The sequence below is a fragment of the Macrosteles quadrilineatus genome, unplaced genomic scaffold, assembly GCF_028750875.1.
Source record: "Macrosteles quadrilineatus isolate MER2022 unplaced genomic scaffold, UCM_ALF_1.0 Scaffold_5__1_contigs__length_97177068, whole genome shotgun sequence".
Classification (NCBI taxonomy): domain Eukaryota; kingdom Metazoa; phylum Arthropoda; class Insecta; order Hemiptera; family Cicadellidae; genus Macrosteles; species Macrosteles quadrilineatus.
This window is the reverse complement of record NW_026542598.1, coordinates 14,146,481-14,160,928: the sequence shown is the minus strand read 5'-3', so window position 1 is coordinate 14,160,928 and position 14,448 is coordinate 14,146,481. Positions and strand designations below refer to the sequence as shown.

General features: G+C 32.9%; 2 protein-coding genes across 8 annotated transcripts in view; both read left to right on the top strand.

Moving 5' to 3' along the window:
* Positions 1–4,595, top strand: part of LOC128994558 (inverted formin-2-like) — a 97,808-nt gene extending 93,213 nt beyond the window's left edge. For all 6 annotated transcript variants that reach the window (XM_054419185.1, XM_054419183.1, XM_054419184.1 and 3 more), the window contains 3 exons: positions 288–400; positions 2,084–2,259; positions 2,992–4,595. In XM_054419185.1, coding sequence (XP_054275160.1) covers positions 288–400; positions 2,084–2,259; positions 2,992–3,201 — 499 coding nt within the window. In that variant the 3' untranslated portion in view covers positions 3,202–4,595. The remainder of the gene's footprint in view (positions 1–287; positions 401–2,083; positions 2,260–2,991) is intronic.
* A 3,611-nt stretch (positions 4,596–8,206) lies between these two features.
* Positions 8,207–14,448, top strand: part of LOC128994477 (UNC93-like protein) — a 166,273-nt gene continuing 160,031 nt past the window's right edge. Inside the window, exon 1 of one of the 2 annotated variants that reach the window (XM_054419059.1) lies at positions 8,207–8,268. Coding sequence is in view for 1 of the 2 variants with exons in the window: in XM_054419056.1 (XP_054275031.1) it covers positions 8,259–8,268 (10 nt within the window). In the remaining variant the exon portion in view is untranslated. The remainder of the gene's footprint in view (positions 8,269–14,448) is intronic. The other variant, XM_054419056.1, reaches the window with a different exon arrangement.

The following is a 14,448-nucleotide window of genomic DNA, read 5'->3' as shown; positions in this document are numbered from 1 at the left end:
TCTATTCAACCTTAACTGCCTACTCAGGTGTTCAACCATACCACGTAGAAATGGCACAGAATTCATTGATACTCTAGGGAGGGTCATATAACTCAAGAAAACCAGATGGAAAAAGATAATCAAGACTACTGTATACTAATTAAATTAAATTTCAAGAACAGATAACATCAAATTATCCTGTTTGATATAAGATATGTTTATTTAATTATTGGAAATTTGTAAACCAGTTTTGAATAGGGTTGTTAATGTATTTTATACATTCTATACCACTTCTATACTGCTTTCAGGAATCCATTGTCCTCTTTAGAAGAGGAAGTGAAAACATTAGCGGCTTCAGTAAGGAAACTAGAAAAACAATTGAAAGGTGCTCAATCCAAAGAAGTTTTGCTGAAGTTCAAAGGTTAGTTTTAGCTACAACAAATGTTGATGCTCAGTTAAATGTTGTAAAAGATAAAGTAGTAAAATATGTCATTGTGTGGAGGAGTCTGAGATAATGTTAAATTTAAAATTGTTCAGAGACTGACTTTTGCAGACAATCAAATTATTTTTTGTCATACTGAGCAAAAACAGCCGTTTTAGCGAATTTCCCATATAGGGAATATTAGCGAATTTCCCATATAGGGAATAAGCTATTACCGTAGTACTCATGGTAAGACCTGGACCCGGGACCGATTTTTTTTTTCGTTTTGAGGTCCCTAGAGGCCAAAAACACCATCCGTTCAAATATATATATATATATATATATATATTTATATATACAATTGTTTAGATAAAGGGCTACTATTATAAATAATGAAGAAAGCATATTAACTCAGTACCCTGAAATTATTTTTATTTTTAAAACTCTACATGTTTCGACCTTTGAAAGGTTATTTATTTAACATTATTTAAGAAATGTTTACCTGATGAAAGGTCGAAACATGTAGAGTTTTAAAAATAAAAATAATTTCAGGGTACTGAGTTAATATGCTTTCTTCAATATTTATATATATATATATATGTGTCGGTTAGCGCGATAACTCGAGCAAAAATGATCCGATTTTGATGAAATTTGGTACAAACGTGTAAACCTACGTTTATTCGAACGAGTTTGCGAACCAGCATGATCGGACAATGGGAACGGGGGTTTATGGGGGCTTTTATGGTGTAAAAATGGGTTTTTCCCATTTTTGACCGAAAAAACATAAAATTTTGCAATTTCTTTCTAAACTATTTTGTAGAGCTTAAAAAAACAAATCATTTAGTATATTGAAGTGTTAGAATGTGCCTAATAGTTACGGAGAAAATTCCAAAAAATTGTAAATTTAAAATTTCCATGTTATTCTTATGGAGAATAAGTAAACTGTTGTAGTTTGCTTTTTTATTAACATATTTTGCCCAAATTTGGAAAATGTTTTTATTACTTACCAACTATTAACATTTTACATAAATAACACTTTTACCCTCCCTGTTGCAGCAAACCTAAGTATGTTTTAAACTGATTCTTTTTAAATAGGGAATAAATGTGATATTTTTAAGGAGACATTTTAGTGTAAATCCATTCAGGGAAATGGAAATTCGCTTAGTCTGCAGGTTTGCTGCGGCGGGGGTATTTAATGTATGTGTTGCGGGTCTAAAGTAGCATTTTAAAATGTTTTTATTAGCTCACTTTCTTGTCCGGTACAAATTTTGCAATCAACCTAATATTTGGCGCCTACCCTGCCTATTCGGTAAATCGGCCCTGAATCGCTTACTAAACAGCTGCTAATTTGCATTAGCAGAATTGAAAACAAGCTGGAAGTTGTTTTGAGAGGTTATATTTACATAAATTTTATTTTGTTTTCTAGCTTAGTTTGTTAATTAATTATGCAATATGACCAAAAATATAGTTCACCATACGGGTAAAAAGTGTCACATTAGGCCCCAGTGATGAAATATACTACAAACCAAATTTCTTTTCTTAACTAGACTTGAAATGATTTTTATGAACAAAACTAAAGGCTAATGTATTTAGTTGAGTCTGATTAAAAATATGAATCCTTTTTACTGAAAACTCTGTAAATGATTACAACTTAACATAATTTAACAAGACTCTCTTTTGCAGAGTTTCTGAAAAAATCCGTCAAAGACGTTGAGAAATTAGAAAAGCTGATGGACAAGGCCAAAGCAGCAGAGCAGCGGCTGGCAGAGCATTTTTGCGAGGATCCTAAGAAGTTCAAACTGGAAGAGTGTTTGCTGCTGTTGGCTGACTTCTTTGGAAAGATCAAGCAAGCAATTGTGGTAAGTTAAAATGTGAATTAGAATGGTTTGATAATGAATTCAGTGCGGTGATTTGATAAAACTGCAAAAGAGTGTTTTTATACATCAATTTAAGCTTGTGTCTGTGGGGTGTGGGTTGCTAGTGTGATCATGGGTGTCCACTCAAAGGTTGCAGTAACAGCACAAATCCTCTGACTTCAACTATACTGGTTAAAATTATAACCATATACGCTAACATAAGAAAAATTATACCTCTCCACCTTTTTATTTTTTATTGTTTTGCTAACATAATAGTTGAGTTAAAAGAGTTTTCTAGGTAAAAAATCAACAAGCGTACCTCTGAGAAAGCTATGTACACAAAATCTGATGTAAATCATGTTTCAATGTTTTTGGGAGACCATTCAGAGGCAGTGGGGACTGTAACAGTAGTCTCTCCCTAGTGGGTCTCTTTATGATCAACAAAAATGTTGTTTACCAAATATTTTGACTCTGTTGAAATTTCTAGTACCATGAATAAAGAACGTTTATCAATATTGTAATGGATAGAATCTCAAAAGTGTTATATATACTTTATTGAAAAAACATTCTGAATGGAGTTTAGCTTTGTCTAGTTTAGTATAAAATCCTAAAAACCTCTCATATTAAACAGATATCCTGATTAACTTATATTTTTATTTACCAAAGACAATCAAACCTAGGGTAGATTTTGTTTTTTACAATATTATTATGATAGAAAACTGTGAATGTCAACAGGACAATTGTCAGATGAAGAAACAGGAAGAGCGCACAGCAATACTTGAGGCTGAAAAGGCACTGCCAGCAAATAACAAAAAGAAAACTGGAGGTGGAAAGACAAAAATATTCCAAGAAGAAGAAAAGACAGATCTTGTGGACATTCTAATGACTGAGATTAAGTGTGGAAAGTTTCAATTAAGACGAAGTCTACCAAACGGCAGTGCTTGAATCGCATTCATTCATTTCTGAAACCTTAAGACTGAATCGGTATGAATTTAATTTTGATAAAACAACAATGTACAAATAGCTTTAATTCTGTGTTCTGTCTATCTATGTCTCTATAAATATAATATTTTTTAATTGTTGAGTTAATGATCTTGTTAAGTTGAATCGAATTAATTTTTTTAAGGCATGGTATGTAAAACTACTTAACGCTTTTGTGTGTGCGCATTGGCACATCACCAATGTAACAAATATGTGAAAAATATCATGAAAATTTAGCTTTGCGTTTAAAGAAAGTGTCAGTGTATAACTATCATGAATTCCAATAAAATTAATATGCACTTAATTATGATTTTATGTACCTTTGAAAATTACATCCGTCAAGTTAAAAATAGAGGTGTTTCATTCCCGACACAAACAAGTTAACATATGTAATCTTATGATAAATTTAAATTTGTTATTGCTGATGTAGTATTATGTATTATGTTTACCTGTCTATGTTATTTAATCATTATTTGCTGTTTACCCAAAGCTGTATTATTAAATATAAAGATGTTAACTCCCTTCAGTTGTCTTATCATCTTAGACTTAAGCGTATTACTTGTAAATTTGCTTACATTCATGTACTTTTAAGTATTAGACCCTGAACTTTGTTTGTAGAGTGTTAATATGTTAGGGTTAGTATAATCAGTTTTATTGATAGGAACTAGTTAAACAACAAATATTTAGTTTCATCATATTTACTTCTGAGCTGTCTATAATTGATAATTTCATCTTGCTTTCTTCTTTTCTTGATGCATTTTTATATCAGTATTCTATTTATCATAGGATTTTTGTGGCCAACCTGTATGTGTATATTGTAGTTATCGTTGGCAAAATGAAGACAGTCATCCACAAAATGTTAGGCTGAACTGTAAATTTTGTAAAAATATTAACTATTTAGACATTTAAGTGTTATATTCTAAATCAGCCTAATAGAGATGTAATTTTTAGAATGTTTATACCCTGTTCATAAAAAATGTTGTCTTTTAACCCTTTGAGTGCCAACGTCCGGGGAACCGGACGTTTTTAAAACGAGCCAAAAGTGCCAACGTCCGGCCGACCGGACGTTTTTAGAACGAGCCAAAAGTGCCAACGTCCGGCTGACCGGACGTTTCGTAATGATCGAACAGCTGTCATAACAACCGAATAAATACTCGGATTCTTTTAACCCATATATTAACATTGAGTCGAAAGTTGCTAGATGCGATACATCGATTTTCGTTGGTCGAAATATCGAAAATTCGATTTTTACGAAATTTTAACCTAAAAATCGCCAGATCGCGCTCGGCATTTTTAGCGCGACCTTCGGGAAAAATCATCGGCATTTTTTGAGCGTTACTTTTATTTCTCGCCTGGCACTCTAAGGGTTAAGGACTACCTAATAAATTATTTTATAAGCAATAATATTTCATTTTCCCTTTGATATGTAAATTGATATTAAAATGTAATGATATAACAGTTATAGATTTTTTTGATATATATCCAATGACTTTATTTTACATTCTTGAATTTCATGATTTTTTGTTTTTCAAAGGTAGAAATAATAATTCTGATAACCAGGAATTTCTATGATAAGACTTGAGCAATTTCAGTTATAAAATTATAAAGAAAATCCACCTAATATTGAGCAAACATATTTCCCAGCTACAAACAAACTAAAATAAATTTTGTCTATGGTATGTAGTGTGGCGTAAAAGCATTTTTTTACTATGGAGTAAAAATCAGCTGTTGTAAACAGTTGTAAATTTCAATTTTGGCAATGCATGGATGGAAATGATTTATCAATTGATTTATTAGGAGTATCTTTAGCTTATTGTTGCATTCTTGTTAATCAACATATATATATCGACATATATACTCGGTATATTGTACAGTAACACAGCTGAAACAGACAAAATGACTGAATAAATTACTAAACAGCTGCATATTTACATTATCAGGATTGAACACAAGCTGAGATGTTATCTTTACATGAAAAGTATTGGGGGAAAAGTGTGTGTTTCAACCCTCACTAAAACTTGAGCTTGGGTCAAAAAGAGTCAATTTACGCCAGAGAGCACAGAATTCGCCCTAGTAATGAAATATACTACAGGGTGTTTTTTTAAAAACTTGCATCTTTATTTATGTAAAAACCGCAATAGATAGAAATATGTAGTTTGCGGGAATTATCTATTGACGTAGGGGGGCCAATTGTTTTGAATTCAACGTTACATTCACATCCCCCCTGCCACCAACTTATTTTTTTTTTAATAGCAAGGTACCCCTTGTAACATATCAAATGAAAGAGCATGAAGAAATCGGCTCGCAAATTTGTGAGATATTTCACCCCTTTTATCTCCCTACCCTTAACTTAAAATTTTTAAATTTCGAGATATCCCTTGTGACATATCAAATGAAAGAGCACGAAAAAAGAATATGTTTAGTGAAAAACATTTTAAAATTGGCTCATAAATTTGTGAGATATTCCACCCCCCCCTGAACTTAATTTTTTTTTAATAGCAAGGCACCCCTTGTGACATATCAAATAAAAGAGCATTAAATAATAAAATGTGTGGTGAAAAAATATTTGTATTTAGCTTATAAATTTGTGAAATATTTCACCCCCTTTCTCTCCCTTCCCTTAATTTAAAATTTTGGAATTGCGAGATATCCCTTGTGACATATCAAATGAAAGAGCACGAAAAAAGAACATTTTTAATTCAACAATTTTTTAAATCGGGTTCTAAATTTGTAAGATATTTCAGGATGTGTTATTAATACTTACAGCTTTAGCCATATTGTGTTGTTAGATATTACGTAATTGCCATTATTATTGATACTGTAATTTTTCTTATACGGTTAAAACTTTAAAAAATTTTGAAGAAAAATGTAGCATTAATAACAATGTAATTGTTAATTTTGCGGATTACAAAGTTTCTTTCACCAAACTTTTTCTTTTTACATGCCCTTTCAATTGATAGGTCAAAAGGGATATCTCGCAGTTTCAAAATTTTAAGTTAAGGGTAGGGAGAGAAAGGGGTTGAAATACCTCACATATTTATGAGCCGATAAAAAATTTTTTCACAAAACATTTTCTTTTTTCATGCTCTTTCCTTTGATATGTCACAAGGGGTACCTTGCTATTTACAAAAAATAAGTTGAGGGCAGGGGGGAAAGGGGGGGGGGGAATGTGAATGCAACGTGGAATTCAAAACAATTGGGCCCCCTACATCAATAGATGATTCCCGCAAACTGCATATTTCTATCTATTGCGGTTTTTACATAAATAAAGATGCAAGTTAAAAAAAAAACACCCTGTATATGTTGTCTTTAATCGTACATCTTTACAATCCTAATTTATAGTTGTGATGAAAATGAAATGAAATAATCTACCCATTACCCTCACAGCTCCTGAACTAAACAATTGATACTTCTAAGAAATAAAAATGCACTTTAATACTTTGATACTTTAATTAAAATTGGGACCGTACGAAAGTAGGTAGTACGAATGGAGATGAGTGTAGGATGAGTGGTGTGATATTGTAGTCTTTTGTGACTAAGGCCGACATGTTCCTAAGACAGGACTGTTAATCAATAGCCCCAAACGCCACGAAAAAGGTGTAGGTACTTTGTTCATAAAGTAAAAATCCAAGATACATATTTCTAAAAGAAAGAAAATAGAAAATTACATTCATTATTACACACACAAATAAGCTGTGTAGTTTCAAATAGAAGTAGTAAAAACCATAGTAGCCAAGCACACAACCCTTTAGAAGTTTATGGTTTTCCAAAACTGCTTGACCTAGAAATATTTTAATCTTTAATACATAATAAACAAAAACAAAAATTTTGAGACGGATGTTTTAAATAAAAATGTTCTATTGATAAACCATACATAAAAAATAAAAATCTCCTCCATATGAATAACATGGGAACTTGAAAAGTCCAGTGGTCAGAGTCCTGAGGTCTAAATCAAAATTTTGGCTCCGTCACAACCTTCTACACAAAATGACCTTCAAATCAAAAAAGAATCATCAAAATCCGTCAAGCGGTTGTCTTGCAATTTACGTTAACTAAATGACCAATATTTTTATAGAATAATGACATAATGGCAACTAAGGGACCCTACAATTTATAGTGGAATCTAACCACATTTTTATCTTGTAATTTACGAATTGGTCTAATTATCATGATAGTACTGCTGATAGTCGTATTAAAAACATGCATGAGAAACATTTCTTAAGCAAGTTGTCCTTTTTATCGATTTTTATTTTTTTTTACTCAAGTCGGATTTACAAAGTTTTTATTGACTCTACTAACAAACTACACTTATTTAAATGGAATATTTAATGCAGATTCTATAAAAAATTAGATTTCAACACACAATTTCAAGAAATTTTGAAAAATCTAAAAATGGCTGGTTCTAGGAGGAGGAGTGAGATATAACTCTCCGAATTGCGTATTTTTTATATCGCAACTTACCTACATAAAAAAGCCTTAGCTTTAGCATTGACGAAGGCTACCAAACACCCTGTATAGTTAAAAATGTTAACATAGTACTTTGGTTTCTGGGGACATTCAAATGAAAAAAGTAAATTGGTCCCAAGTCTAGTCTTACCACAGGTATTCACCAACGGTAATGATAGCTTCTTCCCTATAGAGGGAATTTGCTAAAAGAACAACATATATTTGACGGAACGTTTTATTTGTAATTCTTCCAAAGATGTAATAATGATAACCTTTTGGCTTATCCCTTATGATGAACACTGTACCGATTTTACGTACAGTGACCGTTGGGTCTAAACTTTTTGTTATCGCACAGTCGTTGTTTACCCAGTCAGCTGATTACTTGCGGACTCGCCATTGTTGAACAGCTGATTACAAACAGTTGCTCCGTCGACAGCACCTTACCTGTGTCTGTCGGTTACTGGCCTTATCTTGTGTGGTCAGTTGTTAGTCTGTGTTCGTGCGTTGGTTCGTCTGTTAGTATTTTTGTGCCTCGGGGAAACATTTGATAGTATTCGAGTCTACAAGAGAGGGATATGTGCACAGGTAGATATATTTTTGGAATTAAAAGATTGAAAACTACTTAAGTTCTTAAAATATAGAAACGTAGCTATCTATAAGTTGATCTAAGGTGCAAATTAGAGAGAGATTTCGATCTTACTACCGCAGGTTGCAAAATAACCCATAGTCTTAGAAAATGAACTAAATTCCTGGTTCAAGAAAAACATATCTCTCATATTCCTGTATCACATGATTAGACAGTTGTTTTAAGAGTTTATTCTACACAGAAACATATTCATTAGCCTATTTGTATGTTAGGCCTTCTTATCAAAACAATACTATAAAATATGACTAACTTTGTTGACTAAATATGTTGGTAGCCGTTGATAAATACACTGTAGAACAATGATCTAAAGTCTAAACTACGAATTTATTACCAAAGCAGATTTAGCTCTCTACACTTCTAAGTTTGATAATATTGCTCAATTAACTATTCTGTAAAGGTACCCTACAGTTCGATCACAGTAGATGTGCCAGTTTTATTTCTGCAATGTTTTAGACATCTGCAATTTATATTTGTATTAGTTTTGTTAATTTCGTTATTAAAGAAATTATAAGTGCAAGGGAAAAAATGTCACTAAACCGTAGCCTACTCTTATTTTAAAGCTGTTATTTAAACGTTAACTTATAGGCCTAACTGGAGTGAAGCAGGTTAATTGACATATTTATTACTCACACACAGCCTATTTACTACAACAAGTAATGCATTGGCTAATAATATACCCGAGTAGTTACATAACATGATTATATATGTATCTCTTTATTTACGCTTTAAAGCAGATAGTTCCTAAGCAATGTTGCCAATATATCGTGTTCCATTCGATTTTTAATTAGAAAAAACTGTCAGAATTGGAAGAAATTCAGAGACGGTGAAGAATCTGTAGGTGAATGTACAGTAGAAATTGAACATTGCTATTGGCAATGGTTTTTAGCTACGCTCAGTGTTTTTTGTTTTGTTCAGCGTCTACGCCAGCAGAATTTTTAGAGGAGGAACAAGAAACGTATTTTAGGCCTACGGGAAAGTGGTCAAAATACGTTGCATTTTTTGTAAAAATAAAGTACGTGTCACTTAATAATTTTTGCAGTTAACTATTTGATTCCATCCCCCTTAGTTTGGTTAGTAGCTTTGACTATTAATACAACAACTTCTGTATCCAATAGTCAATGATAGTAGTGAATAGATTTTAAGTGCACAGGCCTACCAACTAAGCTTTTATTCATAATCAACCGTTATGGAATAGATTTTGTCCATAAATTTCGGATGTTATCTATTTCTGTAAATGTCCATTGAGCAAGAGCTACCAGATAAACTCGATATTCTACTCGAGACCAGTTTATCAGATATTTATCATCGTTTGTTTAACATTTCTTCGTGGACTGTTCTAGCACAACTGTAAAATCAGTTAGTTTACAATTCTGGATAAAGAAATAAATAGTGTAGTACAAAGGTGCGTTTTTCCAACTTAATGAGAAAAATGCGTATAGAGAAGCTATAAAGTTTATAGATGTATTTATTTACTAAATGCATTAACAAGAAGCATTGGCTATTAGATACTGAAATAGACTTCCAATCTATATGGACCAGGTGTAAAATTTTTTTTAAATTAAAAAGAATGTAGTTGTGTGAGCCAATCACAGAATGCGCTAGTGTCTAAAATTCTGTTTTACACCTTATTTTTTTGCTGACCAAGTTGATGGGTCATAACAGTTGTTATAACTCATCAAAGTCATTCCCTATGTTTGACTTGGTTAGTCAAAGCAAGAAGTTAAAAACAATGTTTTTAAAACAAACAAAAAAAAAACCCAACCGTTGTAAGTTTACGAACCTATTACTTAGAACTTTCACAGAAATGTAGCATAGGTTTAAAATCATTGTTGCCATTAAAGTTGTCGGTTACAATATTTCATCACTAAGGCGTAAAGTGACTCTTTTCGAACGAAGCTCAAGTTTCACTAGAAAAATATTAGCGTGGTTTGAAAAGACTTTTTGCCCGTGTGTTGAACCCGGTGGTGAACTTTGTTTTTCGTCACATTGCAACATTATTTAAGCAAACTAAATTACAAAATGAAAATGCTTTTCGTGTAAAGATAACCTCTCAAAACGACTTCCAACTTGATTTCAATTTTGCTAGTGCAAACAAGCAGCTGTTTAGTAAGTGATTCAATCATTTCGCCTATACGATTGTGTTAGTGTACATTGAACTTCAAAGCATACAACAATAAACTACACTTCAACCGAATGGATGCATACTTTCGATACATGTGATTACTTACAATCAAATAAGCAAGGAGTAAGTAAGTTAGTAAGGAGTAAATCCTTAGAGAGTAAAAATTAGCTGTTATATTGTAAGTATTAGGTAAAAAGTATTTTTATTTTGTAACTTGGTTAGCATATATAAAGTTCTAATGTGACAAAAAACATAGTTCACGACACGGGCAAAAAGTCTTTTCAACCCTCGCTAATTTTTCAAGAGCGTTTTACTCCTTGGGGAAAAAAGCTACACTTTGGACACGCGACGCATGTATTTAAAAGGGACCCATAAATATAAATTTGACAAAAGTAGTTTAAATGAAATTATTTTTGTGGTAAAGTATTAATTTATAATTACCCTTTATAATAGGGTATTCTGGGTAATATGAGAAAACACCAACCTTATTAAAACTTCTGCTTAATGTAATATTATCTACTAGCTGTACCCGCGGGCTTTGCCCCGTTTTACTTCATAAGTGAGCTCGTTCGCATGGCTCAATCACGTCCTGGTTGAAGTTTGTTCGCTACGCTCACTCACCTTTAGGTTGGAGCTCGTTCGCTACGCTAACTCGCCTCCAGGTTGAAGTTCGTTCGCTACGCTAACTCGCCTGCAGGTTGAAGTTCGTTCGCTACGCTCACTCACCTTTTTGTTGCAAATTAGCTGTTGTCATAAATTTAAAAAAATAATAGTGCTGCACCCTGTTGGTAATCCTTGTAACTTTAATGCTATTGAACATCATTCTTTTTGTCTATGACATCGTAGAACAGAACCAACTTGTTAAATTGAAACGTCTGTTAAGATTCATTAATTCCATTTATGTATGAATACTATGGGAAACTCCAGAGCCACTGGGGCGGAGCCCGAGAGTCCGATCAGAATAAAAACAACTTAGTTTTCCTATTTAATGCCTAAAGAATCAGTGTACCAAATTTCAGCATCCTAGATGGAAGTGGGAGAATTAGTGATGAGTGAGTGAGTCAGTCAGTGAGGGCTTTGCCTTTTATATAAGGCATCATATCAATCATCATATGATTGACTCCTTTCCGTACATTTGTAACCGTACTCATTTCCTTAAATTATAATGCCAGTACTATCATGTTTAAGCATCGGAATGGAAGAAATGAAACATAAAGGGCATTTAAAACATTACTGTAATGTCGCCAGTTAAAAGATATGACCGTTTGTTAATTTGTAAGCGATACTGGAAGAAACCAGCGCTAGTCCGGGCAAGTATTATTCCAAACATGAACGGAACTGTCTAATTGACCTAGGAAAATTCAGAAAACAAACATGATTATTCAGGCTACTCTTAAAGGAGGTCACTTTGTTTTATTCGTTTTAACTGTCTTAAAACTGAGTATACAATCAACTGTATGGCATTTCTAATGATGTATGGCATTTAACTAGACGATGAAATAATACGATTTAGAATTATAGACCTGTCAACTGTCAACATTATTTAAGCGTAACTCTTATCATTGTACTAGAGGGGCCTGATTAGGGCGATTTCGCACAAAAAATAATGAACTCTATTATTGCATTAATGAATTAATTCAGTTAGTAAAGTAATATAAGTTAAGTAGAAATAATGTTAAGCAGTTAAGATATAATTCTCTGCTTACAACTTCTCTTTGAACGTTGGTTGGTATTTACACTGTTTGCCATTATCTTTTATAATAATTCTTGTGAAATTAAAAGTATTTAGATAGGGCTGAATTCATTCAGTTAATAAAGTAATCAATTTAACCAATACAAATTGATACAGTTAAGCTGAAATTCACTGCTCAAGAATTCTCCTTGAAAGTTTGTTAGATTAACTCAACCACTCGATGCTATATTGTATACAGTAATCAAATTTTATTCGATTTTCATTGGTTTCTTATTTTCTTGTAATGTGTTACCATTACGAAGCTGTCGAGTTTAAGGCCTATCTGGTGTCGAAGAACCACTTCCTATAAGGCTTTTAGGAAACTCATCGGGGAACTGCAATTGATGAAAACAACCATCACGTATAACTAAATCCATACATCAGTAAACCACTACCATTAACTTGGTACATTTTCAAGTACTGTATTGTTTATTTCAAAACAATAATCGTGTAATGGACTCAGAATAGCCCTTTTGAAAAATGTAACTGTTTGAAGTTTCGCTGGAATAGGCCTATGTAATTATATAACTATATATATTTTTGCAGCTACTGGATAGCAGTGTGTTATTGCACAAGTTAAATGGAAAAGTAGCAAACTTCCCTTCTATACATAGAATCCATAGGGTTTTTCGATACCATACGAACATACGTACAGCACTTCACATCTTTTTCCCAGTCGTCAAGATCAAAGTTCAGTTCTTAGTTTTCTCGGTTGGATGGAGACCCTGGACACACTAGGAATCATAAACATTTTGTTAGAAATAAATGAGTTTATAATATTAAATTTATTTATTACTAGTTGTAACCCACGGGCTTTGCCCCGTTTAATTTCTTAATTTTCAAGATGATCTCGTTCGCATGGCTCAATCACGTCAGACGTCCTGGTTGAAGTTCGTTCGCTACGCTCACTAACTTTTAGGTTAGAGCTCGTTCGCTGCGCTCACTTGCCTTCAGGTTAGCTCGTTCGCTACGCTCACTCGCCTCCAGGTTGAAGTTCGTTTGCTACGCTCACTCATCTTTTGGTTGCAAATTAGCTGTTGTCATAAATGAAAAAGAAATACTAGTGCTGCACCCTGTTGGTAATCCTTGTAACTTTAATGCTATTGAACATCATAGAACAGAACCGACTTGTTTAATTGAAACAGCTTTTAAGATTCATTAATTCCATTTAAATATGAGTACCTACTCATAAGGTTAACATGGGAAATTCCAGAGCCACTGGGTTGGAGGGTAAAATCCTTTCTTAGTGACTACCCAAAAGGAAGATGCCTGCCAAGTTTCAGGTTCCTAGGTCTTATGGTTTCTGAGATTTCGTGATGAGTGAGTCAGTGGTATTTGAGCTTTATATACTGTATATAGATAATATTAGTATGATTATTACTAATCATTTTAAATTGTTCGCATTTATCACGCTATCTCGGCTGGCGACATTCCTGAAGTTTAAAAGAATACGTATTAGGTCTGATTCTCATCTTTCAAAACCAAATTGTACTTTTTTTTACAAGTATTTATTTAAAACTTCTATTTCTTCACTCATATTAGCTTTAATTGAAATTAAACAGCTGGGCATTCTGAATTTTAAATTCGAAAGGTAAACAAACAATGTAAACAAAGTGTTTTTGCGTTTCCTTTGAGCTTAGCTCAAAGCAGTAGTTTTGCTTGGGATAGCTTAATTTAGATATCTAAAACCATTTTGCAAATCTGCACACCTAGACGAGTGATTTTATGTTAAATGAGTGGAGGTAAGTCTTAAAACAAAAAAAACCTTATCGGAAACTTATTTTCCTTGCACCGTATCGGAGTTATAGGTCCATTTTAGCTTTTGGATTTACTTTATACAATTATTATTTATTAGCTATTTAACAATTAACCGTAACTTTACCCAATCGTAAAAGTAACACGGCACACTGAAGAGGTTATTACAAATACTGTTTTCCGGAAGATGAGTTTTTAAATCTCCACGAGAATGGTTTGTTGACAAACACTCTCTCTGCTTCTTGCAGTAAAGATTAGTTAATCTAGGTAATCCCTCAGCCACAGTGATTACACTTAACGAACATTTATTGCTACAATTACACAGAAGGCAAGATACGTTGTGTGAAGTAGGTTATAGTAGAAAATAATGAGGCCAGACCTACTACTGCACTACTCAAATATTTTAACAGTAGTAACTTACACCATAGATTAAAAGAAGTATACATACTATACTCCATGTCTATACTCCTTTTATCTATGCTTACACTTACAATGTTGTTTGTTTACATG